Source organism: Acomys russatus, chromosome 5 (genome assembly GCF_903995435.1).
Source record: "Acomys russatus chromosome 5, mAcoRus1.1, whole genome shotgun sequence".
Taxonomy (NCBI): Eukaryota; Metazoa; Chordata; class Mammalia; order Rodentia; family Muridae; genus Acomys; species Acomys russatus.
Genome location: NC_067141.1, coordinates 21,669,146 through 21,696,112, shown reverse-complemented (window position 1 = coordinate 21,696,112; position 26,967 = coordinate 21,669,146). Strand labels below are relative to the sequence as shown.

Genomic DNA, 26,967 nt, shown 5'->3' with positions numbered 1-26,967 from the left:
CTAGCCAGCTCATGGGATAAGGGAACCTAAGAGAACCTCTGAAGCTATGGTGTTTGTCAGAGGAGAGGAGACTCTGTGTTCCCCAGTCAGAGAGTTCACACAGCTCTGACAATTTCTCAGACCACAGTTTCAACCTAAACCTGAAGATAGTTTGTTAATCTTTTTTTTTTTTTTTTTTTGTGGTGGTACACACTTGTAATCCAAGCACTTGGGAGGCAGAGGCAGGTGGATTGCTGTGAGTTTGAGGCCAGCCTGGTCTACAAAGGGAGTCCAGGACAGCCAAGGCCACACAGAGAAACCTTATCTGGAAAAACAACGACAATAAAAATAAAACAAAGCAAAACAAAACAAAAAACCCTCCTTTTTCTGCTTTTTGGATGAGCATTGCTCTGTAGTTCGTGTACTTAAGGCCCAGTGGCCAAGCCCAGCTTGTTGGCACCAAGGCCCAGGCTCTGACTGTAAAAACTCCAGTAATGAGGAAGCAGATGGGAGAGTTAAATAGCTGTTTTGAAGTTACATTCCTTGCAAGCATACAGAGAACCTGGAGACTTCTGTTTTCTGTTTGGTTTTTTGTGCAAGATCGTCTTCCTCTTCCTGCCACAGAGCTGGCCTGACTGGTGGTGCAAGCCAGTCCCCCACCCCAGGCCCTGTGTGAACTTTAGCTGAGTGGGCCTGTTTGAGTATTTAGCTTGCTATCTCAGGCCCAGTGTAGGAATCTGTCCATATCACTGCCCTCTGCTAACAAATATTTACTAGGAGGAGGAAGAGGTGTAGCCAAAGCCTGGGGTTGTGGGAAACAGAGGAGCTATGTTAAGAAGGAAGTGGTATGTAAAATATTTTTTAAAAATGTTTAATTAATTAAAAAAAAAGTTGGGCTGGAGAGCTGGCTCAGTGGTTAAGAGCACTGTCTGCTCTTCCAGAGGTCCTGAGTTCAATTCTCAGCAACCACATGGTGGCTCATAACCATCTGTAATGAGATCTGGCGCCCTCTTCTGGCCTGCAGGTGTACATCCAGAGTACTCGTATACATAAAATAAATTAATCATAAAAAAAAAAAAAAAAAAAAAAAAGAAGGAAGGTGGAAGGGAGGGAGAACCAAAGACTTGTTGCCTGCCAGGCCTCAAAATGCCCTTCTCAGCTTGTACATGCTCTGATTTCTCCAGGGCACCGTGAACTTGATTCCTGGCTGCTAGTTAGTTTAATAGCTGGGACCTTACCATATAGGTCAGCTCAGAGGTCACATAAGGGGTGAGTAGCATCCCAAGTGAAAGGAATGCCCTGTGGGTGGTGGGAGAGGACGAAGCCTCAAGAGCCCAAGGTGTTGGCTACCTTCAGGACTGCGCCGGGGCCCCCATTCTGAGAAGAAGTGTGAGAACGTTGGCATGGAAGAGAAAGGGGAGGGAAGTAAGGGCTAGGTCGAGGACATGACTCGGGAGAGCACTTGTTTAGTATGCAGGATGCCTTGGGTTTGATCTTCTTTGGAATTCACAAAAACCTGAGGACCAGAGTTCAGATTTTCAGCAACCACATAGAAACTGGGTGAGGAGTCGGGAGGTGGCGGCGCACGCCTTTAATCCCAGCACTCGGAAGGCAGAGGAAAGCGTAAAACCGAAAACCAAACCAAACAAACAAAAAACTGGGTGAGGATCTGTAGCCATGGGAAACCTGTGATTACAGCACTGGCCATGCAGAGGCAGGTGACTCTCAAGGGCTCACTTCCCAGCCACAAGCCGTAGTAAAGTGATCCAGGGTTAGCCACAGATCTTATCTCAAAAAAATATGGTGGGCAGGTCTGGGGATCTAGCCCAGTGGTAGACTCCTGGATTAGTGTCTTAGGTTTCTTTTTGTTTGTTTGTTTGAGACAGGGTTTCTCTGTGTGTATTCCTGGCTGTCCTGGGCTCACTTTGTAGACCAGGCTGGCCTCGAACTCACAGCGATCCGCCTGCCTCTGCCTCCCAAGTGCTGGGATTAAAGGCGTGCGCCACCAAACCCGGCCATCCACAGCAATTTTTTGTTTGTTTGTTTGTTTGTTTTTATTTTGAGACAGGGTTTCTCTCTGTAGCCATAGCTAGCCTAGACTCGATTTGCGGACCAGGCTGGCCTTGAAAGCACAGAGATCTGCCTGCCTCTGCCTCCCTGAGTGCTAGGGTTACAGACGTGAGCCACTGTGCCTGACAAGGAAAACATTTTTTGGGGGCTGGCTTGCAGTGTCAGAGGTTTATTTAGTCCGTTGTTGTCAGGGCAGGAAGTTCAGGCAGACATATTGCTGGAGAAGTAGCTGAGAGTTCTACATCTGGTTGCCACTGGCAACAGGAAGCGGCAGTGACACATTGGCCAGGCTTCAGCATCTGATAACTCAAAGTCCATCCCCTAGTGATGCACTTCCTCCAACAAAACCACACCTACTCTAATAAGGCCACACTTCCTAACAGTGCCACTCCCTGTGGACCCATGGCGGCCATGTCTATCCAAACTACCATGCTAAAACAGGAACTAAAGAAGAAACCGTGGAGGAATGTTGCTTAATGGCTTGTTCTTCATGGCTTGCTCAGTTCCTTTTTTTTTTTTTTTTTTTTTTTCCTTTGAGGCTGAAGCAGGTGGATCTCTGTGAGTTCGAGGCCAGCCTGGTCTGGAAAGCCAGGACATCTAAGGTTACACAGAGAAACCCTGTCTCAAACAACAAAACAAAACAAAAAGGGTTATTTGTTTTACTTTGTATGTGAATGTTTTGCCTATATGCGTATTTGTACACTGTGTCTATGCCTAACGGATTCCTTCAAACTGAGGTGACAGACAGTTGTAAGCCACCAAGTGGGTGCTGGGAATCAAGCCTAGGTCCTCTGTAAGAGCAACAAGTGTTCTTAACCACTGAGTCATCCCTCCAGCCTCGCCCCCCTCTTTTGAGACAGGGTCTGTCTATACAGCCCTGGCTGTCCTGGAACTCTTTGTGTAGACCAGGCTGGCCTCAAACTAAGAGAGATCTGCATCCCAAGTACTGTCAGCCTGTGCTTTCTTGTACAATTCAGGAATACCTGTGCAGAAATGGCACCTCCAGCCGGGCGTGGTGGCGCACGCCTTTAATCTCAGCACTTGGGAGGCAGAGGCAGGTGGATCACTGTGAGTTTGAGGCCAGCCTGGTCTACAAAGTGAGTCTAGGACAGCCAAAGCTATCACAGAGAAATCTTGTCTCGAAAAACCAAAAAAAAAAAAAAAAAAAAAAGAAAAGAAAGAAAGAAAGAAAAGAAAAGAAATGGCACCTCCAACATCAACGATTAATTAAAATGTCCCATGGGCAGGGCCGGGCATGGTGGTACATTCCTTTAATTCCAACACAAGAGGCAGAGGCAGGCAAATCACTATGAGTTTGAGGCTAGCTTGGTCTACAGCGTCAGTTTGGGTCAGCCAAGGCTACATAGAGAGACCCTATCTTGATTTTTTTTTCCTGAGACAGAGTTCCTCTGTGTAGCCTTGGCTGTCCTAGACTCACATTGTAGACCAGGCTGGCCTTGAACTCACAGGGATCCACTTGCCTCTACCTCCTGAGTGCTGGGATTAAAGGCGTGTGCCACCACTGCCTGGCGAGATCCTATCTTGAAAAACAATAAGTGAATGAATAAATAAATAAATATAAAATAAAAATATTTACTTTAAAAAAAGGTGCATTTATTTATTATGTATACAACGTTCTTCCTGCATGTGTGCCTGCAGGCCAGAATGCGACACCAGATTCATTATAGATGGTTATGAGCCACCATGTGGTTGCTGGGGATTGAACTCAAGACTTTTTTTGGAAGAGCACCCTGTGCTTTTAACCTGCTGAGCCATCTCTCCAGCCCCCTTATTTTTATTTTATGTGCATTGATGTTTTGCCTGAATGTGTGTCAGATCTTGGAGTTACAGTTGTGAGCTGCCATGTGGGTGCTGGGATTTGAACCCAGGTCCTTTGAAGAACAGTTTGTGCTCTTAACCACTAAGCCATCTCTCCCACCCCCTAAAAAAACATCTTTAAGCAACTGTACCCCCAAAATACCATCCACAGTGAGGTGTGCATTTAAGACCACTGGGTGTGTAATATGTCTCTTGATCGCCCTTTGGGGAGTGGTGATTAACCAAAGTTGTTCGGTTTGGGTTGTTCTTTGAGGCAGGGTATCACTACACAAGCCCATGCTGGCCTCAAACTCATAGTAATTCTCCTGCTTCAGCATTCCCGATACTAAAATTACAGGCATGAGTGACCACGCCTGGCAAAGGGCTCTGTGTTTTGCAGGCTCAGAGCAGTGCGGCTGAGCCATCCACTTGTTTCTGGTCTATGCCCTGGAGCAGTGCATACTGTCTTTTTGAAATTGAATGCCTCTCTCCTTGTTTGAGCACAAGTTCATTGACTGCACTGTCAGGGATATTCTCCGCATCTTCTCCCAGGCACCTGACAGTTTTGTCTGTCAATCATGTTACATCCAATATTTCTAGGGGCACATTCACTTTTAGGGAGCAGGGTAGATCCTTTCTGCTTCTCCGCACACAAGGCATTTTCTCAGCACCATTCCACCGCACACACACATCCCACCCCTCCAACCCCACCCCCACCCCCACCCAAGGGTCTCTTCCCAGGCTAAGCATCACCATCCCCAGAAAACATGCGCATCTTGTACTGGGTCATCCAGGTATGAGGGGCATCTTACCATCTCTGTCATTCCCACAAATATCTTGAGAAGGCAACTATTTTATATCATTTGCTAGGAAAGAAGGGAAAGCCCTTTCTGAGTGGTGTGGGAAGCCCCGTGTGTCTCGAATGGCTTGAGTGGCCACAGGCATCTAATGGCCTGCTGTGGGCGATTAGGAGGTTGGCAGACCACAAAGACATGCTTGTCCCCAGACAGAGATGGGCCTTGTTCATGGAAATATTTGCTGGTGGTGGCGCTGGGCACAGAGCAGTAGCCACAGCAGTCCCATACACAGAGAGCTTACTGGCTAAGCAGCTTGGAAGCGATCCCCGGGCACGGGGGTTTAAAGTTCATTCTTCCTTCTTGTGTAGGGCAGATCTGCCTGACCTATGGCTAGCCTCTCTTCAACTGGGGTCCCACAGGTAGTGCCAATCTTTCCCTCTCTCCTGGTGACTTGTTGGATAAGGAGCAGAGTGAGGCATACTGCAATTTTATTTTATTTTTTATTTTTTTTTATTTTTTCTGAGACAGTGTCTCTCTGTATAGGCTTGGCTGTCCCGGACTCACTTTGTAGACCAGGCTGGCGTCGAACTCACAGCAATCCACCTGCCTCTGCCTCCCAAGTGCTGGGATTAAAGGTGTGTACCACCACGCCCAGCTGCATATTGCAATTTTAAAAGTTGCACTTGACCCCCAGCCCAGATGACCTGGCCCCTTTGTGTCTCATTCTAGGTCCAGGCCTGCGTCTTAAAGCTTGACTGAGGCCACCCAATGCTGAGCACAGTGCTTGGTACATGGTTATAATGTGTTGTTCCTCCTTTGCAGACCATGCATAGTGACCCTGATAGTGAGATTTCCAGAAGGTCCCAGACTGACTTGCTATGAGGCTCTAATACTTCCACGTCATCACTAGGCATCTGGGACTGGTGGTCCACTGTTACTCTTTTTAAAAGGTCCTGAGGGTGCTGGGCATGGTGGCCCAAACCTTTAATTCCAGCACTTGAGAGGCAGAGTCAGGCAGATCTCTGTGAGTTCGAGGCCAGTGTGGTCTACAAAGAAAGTCCAGGACAGCCAAGGCTACACAGAGAAACCTTGTCTCAAAAAAAACAAAACGCCAGGGCTGAAGAGATGGCTTAGGATAAGAGCGCTGTCTGCTCTTCCAGAGGTTCTGAGTTCTATTCCCAGCAACCATCTATACTAGGATCTGATGTCCTCTTCTGGCATGGAGGTGTATATGCAAATAGAGCACTCATATACAGAAAATAAATAAATAAATAATCTTTAAAAAACAACAAACCAAAAAGCCAAAGAGGAGAGAGGGAGGGAGGGAGGAAGGGGGAGAGAGAGAGAGAGAGAGAGAGGGAAATAGAGAGCGAGCGTTGTCTCAGGCTTTAGGAATACTTATTACTGTACCCACAACTGTCTATAATTCCAATTCCAAAGAATCTGATATCATGTCTGGCCTTTGTGAGCACCAGGCACACATGTGGTGTACAGCGTACATACATACATGTACAGGCAAACATTCATGCACATAAAATAAAAACAAGAAAAATCTAAAAAAAAATTTTTTTTTTTTTTTTTTGCAGTACAGGGTTTCTCTGTATAGCCCTGGCTGTCCTGGACTCACTTTGTAGATCAGGCTGGCCTCAAACTCACAGTGATGCACCTGCCTCTGCCTCCTGAATGCTGGGATTAAAGGCATGCACCACCATGCTCGGCTTATATATTTATTTATTTAGTTTTTGGGACAGGGGTTCTCTGTGTAGCCTTGGCTGTCCTGGACTCACTCTGTAGACCAGGCTGGCCTCGAACTCACAGCAATCCACCTGCCTCTGCCTCCTGAGTGCTGGGATTAAAGGCGTGCGCCACCACGCCCGGCTAAAAAATATTTTGAAAGTAAAGATTTTGACTTTGTTTAACTATGTAACTCTGGCTGGCCTGGAACTTGCTGTGTAGACCAATCTGACTCCAATTCACATAGATCCTGTTGTTTCCTGATTTCTGGCATTAAAGGCCTGTGCCACCACATCCCAGCTCTCTGCTTTTTAAAAAGGACCTTGGTGGAAGGCCCTTGAGAGAAGCAGGGACAACCTCTGAGAACCCAGAGGCTGGAGCACATGGGAGTGTGGAATTGGAAGCGCCTGAGGTTAGAGAGGGCTGCCTGGGCTGAGAGGGCTGGAGCCTCCTCAGCTGTCTGGAAGCAGCATTCATGGTAGGAGGACCAGGAAGGGCAAGCAGGAAGCAGATGCATCTTTTGGAGATCCCCAAGGGTGGCGCTAACCACACTGAAGGTGAGACTGGCTCCACGGGACTGGTCTCTCTGGGCTGAGGGGCCTAGAGCCTCTGAGACCTGAGCCAGGCCTGGCAGGATGGTGGACTGGCTGAAGGACACCGTCTCTGCAGCTCATCCTGAAGACTGAGGTGACCCCTGCGGGGATTTGGAATGCGGGACAGTCCCCACACCAGGTGTAAAGGATCTAGCAGCTACCCAAGGATGCACAAAAAGCTGCCAGCAGATGGCGCCAAAGGAAGAGTTTCTGGCCAGTCAGCCAGGTGCCCTTAAAGAGCTGATACCTGGGTAAGCTCTTGGTGCCCGCTGCGAACTTGTCCTTGGAGCCTTTCAGGCCCAAGCCCTCTCTTTTTGACACTCCCCCGTTCCCCCATCTTGGAACAAAGTCTTCTAGGTTGTGCCTTTACTTCCTCTCTGACTCATGCACCGGGGCCTGATGAACTCCGCTTCTACTTAGAATGGGCCCCTTGAAAGCCAGCTGGTTGGAAGGCTTTGAGCTGTCTGTCTAGACGCCCTCTAGAGTCCCTCCCAGAAATGTCCCTAGGGCATTTTGGATGGGCGTGGAGGTGAGAGGTGTCCCCTGGCATGACCAAAACAACTGCCTGTGGATGGGCTGCTCTCTGCTCTTTGAAGGGGCATGGCCAGGCTTGGTGATACACACGGGATCCCAGCACTGGGAGCGGTGGCAGGATGATTCAGAAGTCAGGGCCAATGCATTATCCCAGGAGGGGGGGGGGGGAAGTTTGGGAATTGGGGCAGAGCACCTCACCCCAAAAGACAGACATGTAAATTGCTAGGAGAGAAACGGTTTATTGACATAGCCCGGGAGTCCCCACTCTCATCTCTGGGTCTGAGATGAGACTCCATCCAGAGCTGGGAAACTCACAAAGGCTGGTGGACCCAGCCACAGGCGGCTGCTGTCCCCAGGCTCTTCAGGTGCAACGGGACATCTGAAGACAGAACCTCTGTCTGGTCTATTCTTAGATCTTGAAAGAAGAAAGAATACAGCACATTCCATCCCAGCAGGGCGCCCACAGCCTCCTGTCCTGGAGCCCCATGACCAGGTTGTTCTTGGGGCGCTAACGGCATGAAGGGAGTGGACAAATCTGAAGGCAAGGTCATCAGGCTGGTCAGCTGGGAGCTCAGGCCCACGCCGCAGTTAGGGCCCAGCGGACACAGGGGCAGGTGACTGGAGAAGCAAGCAGTACAAGGGAGAGTTGTGCAGCTGGGGCCTAGCGTCAAAAGGAACAGGAGCCTCCGTGTGCACAGGGAAGGCCAGGGGAAGAGGCCTTGCCCACTTGGAGAGTCCTGGGGCCTTGGCAGCAGGTTGAGAAGGGGCTGGCACTGCCAGGTACAGGTTTGGCTGAGGCTGGCCTTGGTTTAGGGAGGAGAGTATGGGTTGGGGCTGGGGCTAGGGTGGCAAAGGAGCCACCCACAGGCGGCTCATGCACAGGACTCCACCTGGAGGCAGGTAAGCCAGTTACACCCAGTCCGTGTTCTTGGTATAAAATAATACACATATAAAAATAATACTCCATGCATTAGGGTTGGTCCCACCACAGGTGCAGCCTCCCCTCTGTCTCTGGTGAAGTTCGAATGTCGGTTTAGCTTTCCTCTGACTTCCTGAACCTGTTCATAAGCTCCTCCAGCTCCGATCCACTTTGCTTTTTCTAGGAAAGAGAGATCGGACCTCAGCCGAGAGGTAGGAGAATAGGGTGCACAGGTCAGGGCTCTGCTGTTGTTTTCCCAGTGACCCCAGGAGCAGGTGCATGTGCCAAGAAAGGACGTCGGAAGCAGGCAGGAAGCACTCACCTCCAGGAAGGCCTTCTGAACTGTAAGCTGGCTGTACACGCGGCTGCCCTCTTCCCCACATACTTTCTTCAATTCCTCTTTGTTGAGGGAGAAGAGCTGGGGCCCAGTCAAGATGCCCAGGTTCTCCACGATCCTAGGGGGAATCAGGTGGGGGCATGAGGGGGTGGCCCACGTGTCCTCCTGGCCCCGCCCCACGGGCTGTGCACACGGGGCTCACCAGCCACTGAAGGCCTTGGCTTCCAGCCAGGCTCGGACCTCTTTGGGACCTGACTCGAAGGTAAGTGGCAGGTGCACTGGCTGGCTGCGCTCCACGCGGAAGTTGCGCTGCGGCTGTGCCTTGATGTGGCTGATCTTTTTCATGAGCTCATCGTTGACCTCGTCCATATGGTGAATTAGCTCTGTGGGGCGCACGCGCTCAGCCTCTCTACCAGGACCGGTTCCATGCCCTCTCCCCCACCTCCCTCACACACTTCTAACCCCAAAAAGGCTCTACTCACCTTCTTTGTTCCCTGCGAAAATTGGGGGCACTTTGTGGGTGGGGCTAGCAGGACCCCAGTATTTCTGGCCAGACTGCAAGGGGGTGAGGAAAAGGTAAGGGGTTATTAGGACTTTACCCAGGACCCCTAGGTATGTGGGCCAGCCCTTCCTTCCCTTGAGTAAGACCCCAGGAATCCACAAAGCCCTGGGCCCAGCTTGGGGGCAGCAGGTTTCCAGGGCTCAGGCTCAAATGTCATATCGAGACCAGCTGTACCCCTGACCTTAGGGGCTATGACTGTGCTGTAGACAGAATGGAGGCGTGACAGGTGATCACCTGTTCCAAGGGGGCACCAACGTCTTCCTGCCGAGCCTCAGCCAGGATGTTACAGGGCACGTAGCCTGCCTGGCCACTGCGATTTCGCAGCTTCCACCACTGCCGGCCATCCTCCAGCACCTGCCAAGGTGTCAAAATGCCTGTGAGACACACCAACATCCTTGTGCAGACAGACTTCAAGTATTACTAGGGTCAGATTCTGGGGCTATTTGCCAAACCTTTACAGAGGGGCAGAGTCATCCAGGTGTCTCCTTAAGCCCAGCTCTCCATCCTCTGGGCAGTGTTGCCCTAATGGGCTACACAGTAGCTGCCTGGTGCCCCCAGTCCTGGGGATAGGGTACCTCTTAACCTGATTCTGAATGTAGAGCTTCCCCCATCCTGTCCCACTTTCTGTCCCTGAGTAGGTGGCCTGGATTCAGGCTTGGCACAAAGAAGCTGGTCCAGCGTACCGCTCTTAGGTGGGCACGAGTGACAAGCCCCTGCTGGGTTCTGCTGAAAGGCTACCCACCACAGTAGACCTTCAGGGAATTCCCCACATCAGAAAGCGGCCCAGTGGTTCAGTCAGAGTGTGATGGGGGGGGGGGTGGGTCAGAGAGGCCACTGGAGGCTGAATAGGAAGTCCAGGTCAAGCACCCCGGGAAGATGGGTGAATTACACAACCTGGTCCCCACCGCAGCCCCCACCTCTCCTGTATATAGCCCAAGTCCTCACCTCTAGGACCTCATCCTTGAGCACGGACAGCTCGTTGGCGTTGCGTGCTGTGAAGTCGTAGAGGATCTTCACATACTTTGTCATGGCTGGTGTTGGCTGGTAGCCCCTGCAAGACCAGGAAGGGTTGAAGGGCAGGGCTGGACTGGGGTCTCTTCCTGCCTCCCAGCTGCAGCTGTCTCCCGCTCTGCCGCCCAGGTTGCAGTGCACAGAAGCGGTGCTCGCTCACCAGCGGGGAATGGAAACTGTGACATCCCAGCAGGCAGGAGGGGGCAGAACAGACTCCAAGAGGCTGGCTCAGCTCAAACTGTCTTAGGGAGTCTCTTGCCCTGCTCCTCAGAGGGCCTAGAGCAAGGGGTGTGCCTAGGGAGTGACAAGAGTCACAGGTTCCCACTAACCACAAGGCTAGGATTATTTTCAGAGTCATGGCCCTTTAGAGGCAGCCAGGTGACCTCTCTGGAAGCCTCCCTGCACCCCTGGAGCAGGGGTGAGCTCTGGCTATTGGTACACCCCGCTATCGAGGTCATGTTCCTGGCCAGTATGGTCCTGATGCAGGGGGGTGCCCTGTTCGGGTGCACTGGAGAGGGTGGAAGAATGGGCGATGCAGGTTTGTGCCCAGTGTATAGAGATCTGAGAATCTTCCATACACGTGGTCCTAGCAGGGCCACTATATACCAAGCCAAAGAAGGCCAAGGAAAGGGGCTCGCTTGCTAGAAACTCTTGTTTATAGCCATTGAAAAGGAAGCCCTGGGCTGGGCGTGGTGGTGCACGCCTTTAATCCCAGCACTTGGGAAGCAGAGGCAGGTGGATCACTGTGAGTTTGAGCACAACTTGTTCTACAAAGGGAGTCCAGGACAGCAAGGCTGCACAGAGAAACCCTGTCTCAAAAAAACCAAAAAACCCCAAACAAAACCAAAAAAACCCCTATTTTCTTCTTCTTCTTCTTCTTCTTCTTCTACTACTACTTCTTCTTCTCTTATTTATTTATTTATTTATTTTTATTTTTGAGACAGGGTTTCTCTATGTAGCCTTGGCTGCCCTGGACTCACTTTGTAGACCAGGTTGGACTCGAACTCACAGCAATCTGCCTGCCTCTGCCTCTGCCTCCCAAATGCTGGGATTAAAGGTGTGCGCCACCATGCCCAGCTTGGGAAAAAAAGAAAACCATTTTCAATAAGAATTAAAATTATATAGAAGAAAGAAGAAAATTGGGTCCTCACTTGGAAGCTAAGTGTTTTACACCAGAAGGAGGCATGTAGCACCGTGAAGTGGCAGCACACTTGCGACAGTGTGTACAGCTCTCACTCTAGGGACTTACCTGTTACTATGTGGGGAGCTGCCTGGTGGTGCAATGTCCTCTGGGGCTGGGGACTCAGAAGAGAGGTTGTGCTTCAGAGAGTTTCGGATGGACAGTCGGCTCATGGGGGTCAACTGTGGGGGAGAGCAGGAAGCCTGGGCTTGTTGTGGGGTACAGGCTGGGCCAGGGAGACACACGGAGGGAGAAGCTTGATGAATTGCTGTGACCTAGCACCATTGAGGACAAAAGGCTGAATGCTAAGGCAGGTGGTGAGCCAAAGTAGCGAGCGTGTTGCGAGGGTTGCGGCAGATGGCATTGGTGCTTTAGAGCCTTGAGGGTAGAGGCATAGGTGGGCTGGGCTGGGGCTGGGCTGCAGCTCTGACCTGGTCACTGGGCACAGATGCCAGGCCCTCTACTTCCCAGGGAGCCTCCTGTAGGACATCCAGGGGTGGTTCCCAGCCGCTCTGGAACTTGGGCACATAGAGTGGCACCTGTGGCTCCCGGGGCCACTCAGAGCTGTGGTTGGCAGTCCAAAAGGTCAGTAACATGCCCTGCAGGGACCAACCCACCAGGGACCTCCATCTTAGTTCAGATCTTTCCCCTTCTCCATACCGAGGCCTCATCCAGGTCTCCCCCAGTGATTCCCACAGTGTCATCTCTTTGGGCACCAGGTGACCACGCAGAAAGCTCACAGCATCAGTGGACAGCAAAGGGCTGGAGACAGAGCGTGCAATGTCTGGGCCACCACAGGTGTTGATGATCTGGGCATAGTGAGTTTCAGTGGGGGAGGGGGGAACCCAGACCACCAAATCCACCAGACCCAGCCTATCACCCATCTACCCACCCACCACAGCTCTATAGGCTGGTCCTCAGGGAGGGACTGTGGCCTCCTGGGAACCTAGACAGAGCTTGAATATGCTAAGGTAGGCATATTGGGTGTTTCTTCCACCCAAAAACCCACGGCGTATCACTCTGTTGCCCCAGTCCCATCCGGCCCCGGCCCCAGTCACCAGATCCAGAGGCCCGAAGAGGAAGTGCACCAGCTCGGCTGCACTAGGGTTTTGGATGTGTTTCTGTAGCTTTGCCTGGGGGTGGGAAGAACAAGCAGGTGGCAGATGGCATGTATGCGTGTGTGCACGCCTGTGTGCTGCCCCACCCTCACTGCCAGCCAGCGCAACCAGTGCAGGGAGGGGCTGACTCACCAGGAGGTTGATGGCTAGCTTGGTTTTCTGGAAACAGTCCACGAACTCGCCTTCTGAGGGGGGTCGTGCTCGAAGTGTGAGGACACCCTCTGCCAAAATGTGGGGCGCTGTGAGCCTGGGACCCCCCACTGAGTGCCTGCTGGGTCTTGACTTCCCACCATTCCTCTCCCCAGGGTTGTCCAGCCCTCCCCTATCACTCAGGGCAGCACCTGCTGGCCCCTTCTTGTTCTTCTTCTTCCCCCTTTTCCGCTGATTCAACTGCTTGAACGCCTCAGCTGCCTTCTGCAGCCGAGCCACGAACCACTCAATGTCATCCAGGGCGGAGTTGAGGATTTGCTGAGGTTAGAAGAGGGGTCCGGGGGTCAGCCATTGTCATCCCCGCCTGCTGTGGGGACACTCTGGCAACAGAACAAACGGTCCAGGCCCAGTGCCAACAGGAAGCAGGCAAGAATGGAAAAGAGTCTTGGAAGGCTGGGCACCCACCGTTTCCTTTTCTATTCTCTGAGCTAGCACAGCCCGTGGCTCCTCATCCTGGGATTCCCTGCGGCGATAACCTGTGGGGGGGGGGCACGGTCAGAGCAGCTGCCAAAAGGGCTCTCTATTAACCCCAAAAGGTGTCCCCCACCCACCCCTCAGCCTACCTGGCTCACTGAATGGCACTGGCAATGGCAGGCCCACACGGTTCTTGGCCTGAGGGGAATCTCCGGCCTGTCGTTGGAAGGGGATGTGGGCTGGGCTTTGTGGAGGGGGCAAGATAGACTGCCTCTGACGGATCTTTTCCTGGTGTCCCCTGGGGCAGAGAGGAAGACAGTTCAGCCTGGCCATGGTCCTCCCACCCTCGATACCCAGGCTACTGTGCCCCAAGCAAAAGGGGCACTTTTGACACTTTTCCCTTCACTTTCTACACCCCCCAGGGCCGTACTTTAGGGTCTGTGGCCGCATCTTCTTTCCCAGCCGGTGGTCAGCCAGGGCGCTCTCAATGTCTTCCTGTACCAGTTCCGCCTGGGGAAACAGGGGTGTCAAGTCAGCTTGGCCAACTGGCATTATGCCCACCCCTGGCTGTCTGCCTCACCTCCACCTCATCACAGTGAAAGAAGTGGATGTCGGGCTTGCTCTGGTCGGAGTCCTGGCACACCAGCAGCAGCACGGAGGGGTAGCGCAACTGGTTTAGCACTGTCTGGCTGTGCTGCACAGTGGGCAGGGGGAAGTTCTCCAGTTCTTCCTGTGGGAGGGTATGTGATAGGTGAGCCATGGCTGACAGGCCCTGGCTATGGATGTAAGCTACCATCATGAGCATAGATGACACTACGTATGTGGCTGAGAAAGGAACTGACACCCCAGCAATGGACACTTCCGGCCATAGTGTATGGAACATGTTACACAGATAAGAACACACGTGTAACTCGCAGGTGCAAAACGGGAACACAGCCTAGACTTGGCCCGTGGGCAGAGAGAGACAACACAGGCACTAATGGGGATGGCCCCAGAGCACAGGCCCCTGGGACACAGCCAGCAAGCCTCTTGCAGGGAACAGCGCTGCCCTGGTTGCTCAGCAACCTAGCAGGTGCAGAGCTAAGCCGGCCTAGGCTGCCAAAAGTGGCCCAGACTCCCAGCTGGATCCAGTTTTCCCTACCCACCCTCAGCCTCATTCCCTTCCACAGATCAGCATGGCCACACACATCTGGATGAACCGAACATCTGGCCCTGCCTCCGCCCATCCACTCCCTGCACCTGCTGCTGTAGTCAGCCAGTACCTGAGTCTCAACGTCCAGCAGTCGCAGTGACTTGTCATTCACCTGCAGCAGCACTTCCTGGGCCCAGACCTTCTCTTTGGAGCTCAGCTGTACCAGCTTCCGGATGGCATCATCCACTGAGGCAATAGCCTCACTCTTGTCCATGATGAATGTGGCCAGGTGCTAAGGGAAAGGTCAGAGGTCACTGCTGGGGGCACAGATCTTCTACTACTTAAACCCTGGGCACAGGAGATGGCAGTCTGGGAGCCTCAGGCAACTGGGGAATCCTGAGGGGGTCACAGCTACACCCTGGGTGGGAGGAGTCGCCTTTCTGCTCCGGTGTGTGTCTTTGTGGGTCCTCAAAAGCTTTCAGACTGGGGCAAGAGAGATGGCTCAGTGGTTAAGAACAGTAGCTGCTCTTTCAGAAGACAGGGGTTCAGTTCTCAGCATCTACATGGCTGCTTACAACCCTCTGTAAGTTCAGTTCCAGGGGATCTGATGCCTTCTTCGGAGCTCTACAGCCACGAGTTGCACATGTAGTGTACTGACACATACATGCAGGCAAAACACCCATACATGTAAAATAATAAAATTAAACCACTTTCCATACTTGCTAGCTCTGATGCTACATGCTTTTAATTCCAGCACTCAGGAGGCAGATGCAGATAAATCACTGTGGCATTGAGGCCAGTCTGAAATATACAGCAAGTTTCAGGAAACCCCACAGTGAATGCACACACACACACACACACACACACACACAGTGAATATATATATATATAATATGTATATATATATACACACACATATATACACAGTGAATATCTATCTATCTATCTATCTATCTATCTATCTATCTATCTATCTATCTATCTATCTCCAGACTATTGTATAGCTGTGCACCACTCTACTTGTGTCTCCCTATTTTGATACTGTGATGCAGGGACAGTGGAGTTTAGGACCTTTTGCCCTCACAGCACCTAGTCTCCCTTCCTTCACAGATGTCACCTCCCATACTGATTTTGTTTTGATCTCTTTCTGTCTTGTTGAGACAGAGTCTAATGTATCCTGGGCTGGTCTCAAACTGAAATTTGCTACGCAGCTGAGGATGACCTTGAACTCCTCATTTTTCTACCGCATCTCCCAAGAGATGTGATTGCAGGTTTGTGCCACCATATCTGTACGAGTCTGTGGTGCTGAGCATCCAACCCAATGCTTTGTGTCTGTTAGGTAAGTACTTTACTCACTATATAGCCCAGGATATTTTCCAATTTCCAGTAAATCTTCTACCTCAGATTCCTGTAGGATTACAAACCTGTGCCACCTCCCCTTGCTTTTGGCTAGTGTCCTTCTTTCTTTTTGTTTTGTGTGTATGATTGTTTTGCCTACATGTATGTATGTGTGTGTACCATGTATGTGCCTGGTGTCCGAGGAGAGAAGACAAGGGCATCAGAGCCCCTGCAGCTGGAGTTACATAGTTGTGAGCTGCTGGATGTGGGTGCTGGGAACCAAACATGGACCTTTGTAAAAGCCATCTCTCCAGACCCTGGCTAGTTTTATTTATGTACATAAAGAGAGAGACATGCGGTTGGACAGTGGTGGCACACGCCTTTAAGCCCAGCCCTTGGGAGGCAGGAGCAGGAGAATCTTTGTGAGTTCAAGGCCACCCTGGTCTACAGACCAAGTCCAGGACAGCCAAGTGTACACAGAGAAACACCATCTCAAAAAAAAAAAAAACCAAAACCAAAACAAAAACAAAAAAACACCAAAACCAAACAAAACCACCCTGAAGGACAGGAGTACTAAGTCCTTTAAAGTGCCCAACTATCTTGCTCAAACCTCCCCAGTACTGAGATTACAAGTGTGTGCCACCACACTGAGTATAAGTAACTTTATATATATATATATATATTTTTTTTTTTTTATCATTTTAGCTGGGCGTGGTGGCACACTCCTGTAATCCCAGCACTTGGGAGGCAGACGCAGGTGGATCACTGTGAGTTTGAGACCAGCCTGGTCTACAAAGTGAGTCCAGGACAGCCAGGAGAACAAGAGAAACCCTGACTAGAAAAGCAAAAGCAAATAAAAGATGTATTTATTACGTATACAGTGTTCTGCCCGCATATATGCCTGCTCGCCAGAAGAGGGCACCAGATCTCATTATAGGTGGTTGTGATCTACTGTGTGGTTGTTGGGACTTGAACACAGTACCTTTGCAAGAGTAGTCAGTGCTCTTAACACCTAAGCCATCTCTCCAGCCCCCTAGTGTAATCTTTTAACAAAGTGAATTATATGACATCTGATTGAATTTTAAAAATTGCACTTTTTGAGCCGGGCGTGGTGGTGCACACCTTTAATCCCAGCACTCGGGAGGCAGAGGCAGGCGGATCGCTGTGAGTTTGAGGCCAGCCTGGTCTACAAAGCGAGTCCAGGGCAGCCAAGGCTACACAGAGAGACCCTGTCTCGAGAAACAAAACAAAACAAAACAACAACAAAAAAAATTGCACTTTTTAAAGAGACTCTTATTTCTAGCCAGGCATGTTGGCTGGTGGCGCATACCTTTAATCCCAGCACTTGGGAGGCAGAGGCAGGGGGATTACTGTGAGCTCAAGGCCAGCCTGGTCTACAGAGTGAGTTCCAGGACAGTTATGGCAAAAACAAAGAAACCCTGTCTCGGGGAGAAAGAGAGAAAGAGAGAGAGACTATTATTTTATTTTGGGATTGATTTTCATCTACTCTACTAGCCATGCCAAAAGTCCCTGTGAGCTACACTTGTGTGTTTAGACACAGAGAAGAGGCAGGTACTCTGATCCAGCCCGAGCCCATTCTCTCTACTGACAAACTGGTGACACCTGGAGAAGCTTAAGCATGCATCTTCCCTTCCCAGAACAAACGCAGGTAACCTGCAAGGTTTAGTGCAGGTGGATGGCTCCGAACAGGCTCAGCAATGAGTAGGCAGAAACGCAGTGGGTTAGGCAACAAGTTAGGCAGGGCAAACACTGAAACACAATTCCCCACAACTAACCAAACAAAACCATGCTGCTAGGTGACCAGACAAGTCTCAGGAGATGCCAAAAGACTGAAAAGCACGGAGTTCTTTGACCTTAGTGGAACTAGAGCACAGATCAACACAAAAACCTTCAGCAGGGTGTGGTGGTGCGAGGCTGTCATCTCAACACCCGGAAAGCACAAGTCAGAAACCAGGAGTTCAAGGTTCTCTGTATGCATTGTGTTCAAGGCTAGCTGGTCTGGGCTCTATTGGGCCCTGTCTCAAAAACAAACAAGCAAATACATTTATTATATATACAGTGCTCTGCCTACATGCTAGAATAAGGCATTATATCACTTTATAGATGGTTGTGAGCTGCCATGTGGTTTCTGGGAATTGAACTCAGGACATCTGGAAGAACAGTCAGTGCTCTTAACCTCTGAGCCATCTCTCCAGCCCCTAAATAAATAAATTAAAACTGAAAAAATTCTCAGGGCTGGAGAGAGAGCTCAGTGATAAATAGCACTCTTCCAGAGGACCTGAGTTCAATTCCCAGCACCCACATGGTAGCTCACAACTATCTGTAAATGGAATCTCATTTCCTCTTCTGGTGTGCATGAAAACAGAGCACTTGCTGGGCTTGGTGGCACACACCTTTAATCCCAGCACTAGGAAGAGGCAGGAGGATCGCTGCAAGTTTGAGGCCAGGCTGGTCTACAAAGTGAGTCTAGAACAGCCAAGGCTACACAGAGAAACTCTGTCTTTGAAAAAAAAAAAAAAACACAAAAAAACAATAAAACAAACAAAAAAAAAAAAAAAAAAAAAAAAAGAAAAGAAAACAGAGCACTTATATACATAAAATAAATAAATATTTATAAAAACACAACACATTCTTAAAGCATGGTAACAAATGCTTGTCACCCCAGCACTTGGGAAGTGGAGGCAGGGGACCAGGAGTTTCAGGCTAGTCTGGGTTACAGAGTAAAACCTTGCCTCAAAAACCTGTGAATGAATGAATAAAGGAATGAATGGCATATAGCAAAAATAACTTATGGGTCAAAAATGAAGTCACAGCCCAGCAAATGGCAGTGGCTCATGCCTTTAGTCCTAGCACTTGGAAGACAGAGGGAGGTAGATCTCTATGATTTCTAGACCAGCCTGGTCTATGAGGTCCAGGTCAGCCAGGACCTGGCTTACCAGCCAGTAAGACCTTGTCTCAAAAAGAAAAAAAGAAAAGAAAAGACAAAAGAAAGAAAAACAAATAATGAAGTTACAAAGAAAATGTAAAAATATTATTTGAAGCTGAATAAAAAAGTCACATCTGACTATTGTTTCAGTGAAATCTATAGCTTCCAATAAACATATTAGTCTTTAAAAAAAAAAAAAAAGCACTTAAGGCCAGGCACGGTGGCCTTTAATCTCAGTAATCAGGAGGCAGAGACAAGTGGATCGAGTAAGTTTGAGGCCAGCCTGGTCTACAAAGAGAGTTCCAGGACAGCCAGGCTATTACAGAGAGAAACCCTATGTTGATAAAAACAAAAACAAACAAACAAACAAAAAAGCATTTAAGATCAATTATCTAAGCTTTTACCTTAACAAGCTAGAAAACCCTGTTGGCTTTGTGGTTTAGTGGTAGGATCATGTCCAGCCTGAACAATGGCCTGGGTTCCATCCCTAGCACTGAAACTAAACAAACAAAGCAAGTTGAACACAGTGAAATAAGACCCAAAGTAAATGGAAGGAAATTAAGGGCAAAAATCCACAAACTAGGAAACAATCAACATAGTAAATTAAATTAAAAAATTAAAGAAAGCCCAAAGTTAACCCCTTAGCAAGGGTAATTAGAGGCGACACTAATGTCTGAGCAGGGCATAGTAGGTGGTCTCTGCCTACAGTCATAGCAGCCCGGGAGACAGAGGCAAGTGGAAGAGGAAGGGTCATTGCAAGGTCAAAGCCAGCCTGGTCAACATAACAAGCTCTAGACTAGCCAAGGCTAACTTGAAAGACTCTGTTACCAAAAAACAAAAACAAACAAGACAAAAACTAAAGAACCCACAACTACAACGATAAAAAAACAAACAAACAAAAGCCGGGCGTGGTGGCGCACACCTTTAATCCCAGCACTCGGGAGGCAGAGGCAGGCGGGTGGCTGTGAGTTCGAGGCCAGCCTGGTCTATAAATGAGTCCAGGATGGCCAAGGCTACACAGAGAAACCCTGCCTCGAAAAACCAAAAAACAAACAAACAAACACATGAACAACCAAAAGTACCCTGCTGATTTTCAAAACCGAAAAGGAAAGACGCAACATTACTAAAAATCTTACAGACGTGAGAATGAAACTTCCATACAAAGGAAATCTTGCAGGCCAGGTGTGGTGGCTTACACTGTTAATCCCAGCACTCAGGAAGAAGAGGCAGGCAGATCTCTGAGTTGGAGGCCAGCCTGGTCTACAGAGCAAGTTCCAAAACAGCCAATGCTACAGAGAAACCTTTTCTCAAAAAAGACCAAACAACAAACAAACAAAAAACAAAAACAAACAACCCATACCTCCAAAAAGGAAAACTTGCCATGGTTATTATATAGAAAATTGAGGTCTCTATTGTTTATTTAATAATATTATTTAACATTTATTAAAAGAAAACAAAAACAAAAAACCCAAAAAACAAAAAAACAAGGCTTATCCAGTCATGGTGGTGCACTCCTATAATCCCAGCCCTTGGAGAGGCAGAGACAGGCAGATCTCTGAGAGTTTGAAGCCAGCCTGGTCTACAAAGCCAGTCTAGGACAGCCAGGGCTACACAGAGAAACCCTGTCTCGAAAAAACAAAAACAAAAACAAAGAAACAAACAAAACAGGGACCGGAAACGATGGCTCAGAGGTTAAGAGCACCGACTGCTCTTCCAGAGGTCCTGAGTTCAATTCCCACACGGTGGCTCACAACCATCTAGAATGAGATCTGGTGCCTTCTTCTGGGGGGACAGGCACACATGCAGGCAGAATGTTGTATACATAATAAATGAATAAATGTTTAAAAACAAAAAACAAAAGAAGAAGAACAACAAAACCCCAAACAAACAAAAAGTGCTCAGGGCTGGAGAGCACATGCTGTTCCTGCAGAGGAGCCTTATTCGGTTATCAGCACCATATCAGGCAGCTCACAAATGCCTGGGGTTCTAGCTTCCTCTTTGGGCCCATCCACACCATATACAGAAACATTTACATACACATAAACAATAAAATGTCCATAATAACGTGTTAGCAAACAGACTATGAACACAGATAAAGTTTTTTGTTTTGTTTTTTTGGTTTTTTTGTTTTGTTTTGGTTTTTTGGTTTTTTTTTTCCCCCGAGACAAGGTCTATGTTGTCTTGGCTGTACTGGACTCCTTTGTAGACCAGGCTGGCCTCGAACTCAGCGATCCGCCTGCCTCTGCCTCCTGAGCTCTGAGATTAAAGGCGTGCGCCACCACGACCGGCTCAAAGTTGTTTTGTTGTTGTTGTGTTTGCTGTACTGAGGATTGAATTCAGGGCCTCATGTATGCTGGGCAAGTATACTACCACTGAACCATATCCCCAGCTCAGTTAAAATTTATTATTTAGCCGGACGTGGTGGCGGATCGCTGTGAGGTCGAGGCCAGCCTTGTCTACAAAGTGAGTTCAGAACAGCCAAGGCTATACAGAGAAGTCCTGTCTTCAAAAACAAAAACAAAAAAAATTTTTTAATTATTTATTTCAGGGCTGAGTGTGGTGACACACTCTTTTTTTGTTTGTTTGTTTTTTGTTTTTCCAGACAGGGTTTCTCTGTGTAGCCTTGGCCATCCTGGATTCACTTTGTAGACCAGGCTGGCCTCGAACTCACAGCGATCCGCCTGCCTCTGCCTCCCGAGTGCTGGGATTAAAGGCATGCACCACCACACGCCCGGCTGACATACTCTTTTAATCTCAGCACTCAGGAGCCAGATTCAGGCAGATCACTGCATGTTGGGCCAGCCTCATCTATATAGCAAGGTTCAGGACAACCTGGATCTATCTTAAAAAAATATTTATGCATTTATGTACTTATTTATTTATTTATTATTGTGTTTTTGTTTTTTGAGACAGGGTTTCTCTGTGTAGCCTTGGCTGTCCTGGACTCACTTTTGTAGACCAGGCTGGCCTCAAACTCGGCGATCCGCCTGCCTCTGCCTCCCAAGTGCTGGGGTTAAAGGTGTGTGCCATCACGCCCCGGCATTTTAAATATTTTAAATATTTTTATTTACATTTTAAATATTGGTCCTCATACCCACAGATAAACGTAGTCCTCACGCTTTAACAAGGAAACTTTGTAACAAAAGGAGACCATTACAGAAAACCACAACCAACCGAAATGCAGAGCTGTGGAGCCCAGTCCCAGCGATAAACCTACAAAGCAGCTCCCCCGCCTACAGCTCAGGTAACATTGCAGATGAAGGGGCAGAAAAACCGTGTAAGAACCAGAGGGTCAGGGAGTGTGCTGCGAGACGGCGTCTTCTAGTAATGTCCGAAACTACACCCATAAAGTCCCATCAACATGGCTGCTCAAAAGTGAGCTCAACAAAGATGGCAACACTAAACATGCCAGAGTGGGTGGGGCAAAGCCCACAAGGCCTCAGTCTCAATCCTACACCAAGACAGATAGGCAACCGAGGAATGTGAGACCTGGAGAAACAGTCTTCTCTAGGGCAGAGAACACCAGCTGGTTTCCAATACCAAATGATGGTCAGCCCTGAAAACATACATGCGCACAAAGCAACATTGTACAGGCGGAACAAGCTGAATATTCAGGAAGATATATGCATATATAACCATATATATATGCATATATATACAACAAGCATACACACACATGTAAACAATTAATGAAAAACAAGGCCATGAATTTGAAAGAGAGGCAGAAGGGGTATAGGGAGAATTTGGAGGAGGGCTACATGATGTAATTATATTATAATTTCAAAAATTAAAAAGGGGCTGGAGAGATGGCTCAGTGGTGAGAGTACTTTTGTTCTTGCAGAGGACCCTGGTTCAGTTCCTGACACCCACCTGGCAGCTTGTAACTGTCTGTAACTATATTTCCAGAGAATTTAATGCCCTCGATGGGTACCAGACTTGCATATGCTGTATATAAATACATACAGGCAAAAGTCATATATATTATAAAATAAATAAATCTAAAAATTTTAAAACAACAACAACAACAACAAAAAAGGTAAAAAACAAAAAGAAGAACCAGGCTCTGTGGTGCACACCTTTAATTCTAGCACTCAGGGAGTCAAAAGCAGGCGGATCTTTGTAAGTTTGAGACCAGCCTGGTCTACAAAGCAAATCCAGGACAGTGAGGGCTACACAGAGAAACCTTGTCTCGAAAAACCAAACCAACCAACCAAACAAAAACCAGTACCATCTGTGCCAGGTGTGGTGGTACACGCCTTCCTCCCCAGCACTAGGAAAGCAGAGGGAGGTGGCAAATCTCTATGGAAACCACCCTAGTCTAAATAGCAAGTGTCAGGTCACTCAGGGTTACATAGTGAAACCCTGTCCCAAACCAAAACCAAAACCAAAACCAAAACCAAAACCAAAGCAAGAATAAAACCACACCACTGTTTATGTTGTGAGCGTGACGTGGGGAAACTTCTCATAGTACCATTTGTAAGCTAAAAAATAATTTAGATGTGAATATGGCCTCCACAGTGAAAGCCAGGAAAAAAACTTGTTACAAAATTAAAGAAATCTTAATAAATGGAGAAATATTTGTGAATGGGAACACAAAATATTGTTAAGATGCCAATTCTTGAGTTTGAGGCCAACCTGATCTATAAAGTGAGTCTGGGACAGCCAAGGCTACACAGAGAGACCTTGTCTTGAAAAAACAAAAACCAAACAAAAGAGATGTCAGTTCTCCCTATACTGATAATAGATTTGACTCAATGACAATCAAATGTTACCAATGTGCTTATTTACTTAATTAGAGACTGGGTCTCAAATATTAAAATAAAGCTGATCATGGGCCTAGATGCAAAATACTACACTACCGCAAAAACACAGAACTCATCAGTGTTAACTCCCTGGAGATGAAAAAAAGATAACCAGAAAAAACAATGGGCATATTACTAGATGTCTCTAAAATCAAATATATCTGCTTATCAAAAGACGTTGACACAAGCCGGGCCTGGTGGCGCACGCCTTTAATCCCAGCACTCGGGAGGCAGAGGCAGGTGGATCGCTGTGAGTTCGAGGCCAGCCTGGTCTAGGCTACACAGAGAAACCCTGTCTCAAAAAACAAAACAAAACAAAACAAAACAAAACAAAAAAAAAGACATTGACACACATTAATTAACAAATTACTGACTGGAGGAAGATTTGTTTGTTTGTTTCTTTTTGAGACAGGCTTTCTCTGTGTAGTCTTGGCTGTCATGAGACTCTGCCATAGGCTCTGTAGACCAGGCTGGCTTCAAACCCACAGAGATCTGCCTGCTTGAGTGCTGGGATTACAGGCGGGCCCCACGGCACCCTGCTTCTCTAAAAGACAAATGTTGGGGCTGCAAGACAGATCAGCTTGCTAGGGGTTGGGGTGGGATGGCTTTGAACAGGAGGAGGTTTCAGAGACACCTAGGAGTGATGGATGGTAACAGAACCGTACCCCCACATTAACTTATTGTAGAAGAAGTCAGGAAAAAGTCAAAAGAAGCAGGCCCAGTTTCAGCACCCCTACTGTTTCTCAGCCTCTTTCTCTCAGGCCTCAATGTTTTCATCAGAGAGAGGCAGACAAGCCTTAAAGAAAGCCCTGCCCGCCAGGTGTGGTGGCACACCCCTTTAAACCCAGCACTTGGGAGGCAGAGGCAGGCGGATTGCTGTGAGTTCGAGGCTCAGCCTGGTCTACAAAAGCAAGTCTAGGACAGCCAAGGCTACACAGAGAAACCCTGTCTCGAAAAATCCAAAAAAAAAAAAAAAAAAAAAAAAAAAAAAAAGAAAAGAAAAGAAAGCCCTGCCCTGCTGGCCCCTGAGCAGGAAGGAAAGGTCCCTGCATCAGCAAGGCAGTGTCAAGTAGCACGGAGCAAAGTCCAGGAGCCAGGCTAGACACCCCACACACGCACGTCATTCCTCACCAAGGAGGACAAAGTTTCACTTCTGAGGAAGGTGGCGCATTGCAAAGGAGGAGGTCAGAGCTGAGCTGTCTGTGCCTTCATGCCCTGTCCTTGGACACTGAGTTGCTGTGTTCACTGTATCATGACCCATTAGCCCAGGGTGGTCAGAACCTTGATCACCCAAGACAGCAGAGCTGAGGAGCCATGGGGATACCTGATTGTTCTTTTGGTCCATTCTACAGACAAGGAGGCAGCAGCCTGCTTCACTTTGGGGGTTGGGGACACTGTGTGGGGTCGGGAGACAGGAGAGAGACAGCAACACATGGGACCCACCGTCAATGCTGGCTACTAGGGGGCTCCTATGTCTTTTTTTGGGGGGGGAGGAGGACGCCTCTTTCTACTTCTCTGTCATTACTCATTGTTACCTTACAAGCTCAGTCTATGGCTAGGAACCCAGCTGGCTCCCCGTCCCAGAAAAGCCATTTTAAAAGATAGTTCTTGGATTGTCAGGGCAAATTAAAAGTGGCTAGGAGAAGGGCCACTCAAGCTGGCAGCTGGTCAAAGGGCACAGGTTAGGTCTAGACTCAGCAGTGCCATCCAGGCTCCCTTTAGCACTCCATAAAGGGTGTCTTTGTTCCATCATGTTCCTCCCAGTGCAGTTCCTTGTTTGGGGGCCAAAGATGACAACTTCCTTCCACGGTCTTTCCTGAGCTGCACGGTGACACAGGTGATGTCTCGGGAACCCTGGATGGTGTGGGCCACGGGTACCCAACTCCATTCAGGCCCCACTATGAACTCCCACAGCCTTGAGGAAGCTGCCTCACCACCATGGCTGGGGCCAGGGCCAGCGCAGGCGGTCCTTTGCTCTCTCTTCCCACATCTCCCTGAGCCTCTGATTCTCTCTCCTATTTCCAAACAAAGGGACCAGCGGGTATTTCCTGGCCCTTACCTGGACGTGGTACTGTGAAGTCTCATGCATGATGACGTTGGAGTTGGAGTATTTCTTCCTCTGCTCTGGATGGGGAGACAGATGTCATGCACCCCAAAGTATAAGACCCAGCCTAGTGGGACTTGGCCCCCAAGGGTGACAGGGGAGAGTAGAGTTGAGAGTTGAGTTGCTGCTTTTTGAACCCCTCACAGCCATCAGGAAGGACTGCAGGCTGAGGAGTGGCACTGCAGCTCCTGTGGGGACTAGAAGGATCCACATGGGGGGAACCTTCTAGCTTGGCCCTGTGACAAGCCCCACTGGGGACTTGAAGCTCCAGAAGACAGATTTATTCAGAATGAGAGGGCTCAGTTCTCATTAAGGATTCCTGGGTGAGGGGCAGGAAGCTCAGTGATACCTAATGGGGCTCCCCACTTTCCTAGGGAGGAATCCAGGACAATGCCTCCCTATCCTACGCCACCACAGGAACACGCCCTCTCTCTGATACTGTCCAGGCCTCCATCTTCCAGCCCACAGCATCCAGCATCCAGAGGCACAAAGGGAGGGCATGGTTGAGCAGAAGCAGCCTGGTCCATTGGAGCAGATACCCGGCAGCTGGGTCCCATCTGACCCCACTTACTCGATCGGGTTGCAGGACTGCACAGTTGAATCAATATTAATGCCCCCTGAATTATTCCTAAAGGCCTCTCCCCTTACAGAGTAGCAGAGAGCAGTTAGGAGCCAGGAGTCTTGCAGACAGATACCCAAAGTTCTCAGTGAGTCAGGGTCCAAAGGCCTCCTCTGGGCACTTAGAACTATCCAGGCTTGGGGCGAGCAAGGATGAGACCACCACGGTCACATTCATCCTCCTTAAGTCCTCACCATCCTTAAATTTGACTCACCAAACAGGTCCTTTGCGCTCATCTTGGGCATACCATAAGACCGGCCCAGACTGCCGCTGCAGGGGGGAGAGGCAGGTGAGGGCAGAGCTCACGTCACACCCTTCCCTGGGGACTTCAGGGATGGTAGGAGAACACTTACTTGGCAGCTCCTGGGCAGCAGCTCATGGACCCCGACTGGCTCATGGCGTTCCCAGTGGCAGCCAGCGTCGAGGAAGGCAAGCCTTAGTCTGGTTGGAGTCTAGGGCCCAGTGCCTGGCCTCCACCTAAGGACAGAGAAGCCCAGCTGACACGTTCTCCTGGCCAACCTAGGCCTGGGTCTCCTGTCTCATTTCTGCTAAAGGGCCTAGAAGCCTCAGGGCCTGGCCCGACTCCTCAGGGGATTCCCGGGAAGCAGAGCCCTCCAGACCCATGCTATTGCTGGTGGCAACGGAGATCCAACTGGTCCCAGACTCTTGGTTCTCTGCTCCCAGAAGCTGTCAGGGAGGCTCTGATGGAGGGGTTGGGCAGGGAGCACTCTGAGGAGAGAGGACAGCTT

At 49.2% G+C, this 26,967-nt stretch overlaps 1 protein-coding gene across 1 annotated transcript; it reads right to left on the bottom strand.

Moving 5' to 3' along the window:
- Positions 1-7,836: 7,836 nt before the first annotated feature.
- Positions 7,837-26,967, bottom strand: Eps8l2 (EPS8 like 2). The gene is given in 20 exon segments (XM_051145109.1): positions 7,837-8,143; positions 8,512-8,624; positions 8,767-8,899; positions 8,984-9,164; positions 9,264-9,336; positions 9,578-9,697; positions 10,289-10,394; positions 11,604-11,716; positions 11,966-12,343; positions 12,593-12,667; positions 12,785-12,873; positions 12,994-13,120; positions 13,268-13,338; positions 13,426-13,574; positions 13,707-13,786; positions 13,857-14,006; positions 14,539-14,700; positions 25,555-25,619; positions 26,433-26,488; positions 26,572-26,967. Coding segments are annotated over 20 exon segments (2,592 nt in total). The 5' UTR covers positions 26,616-26,967.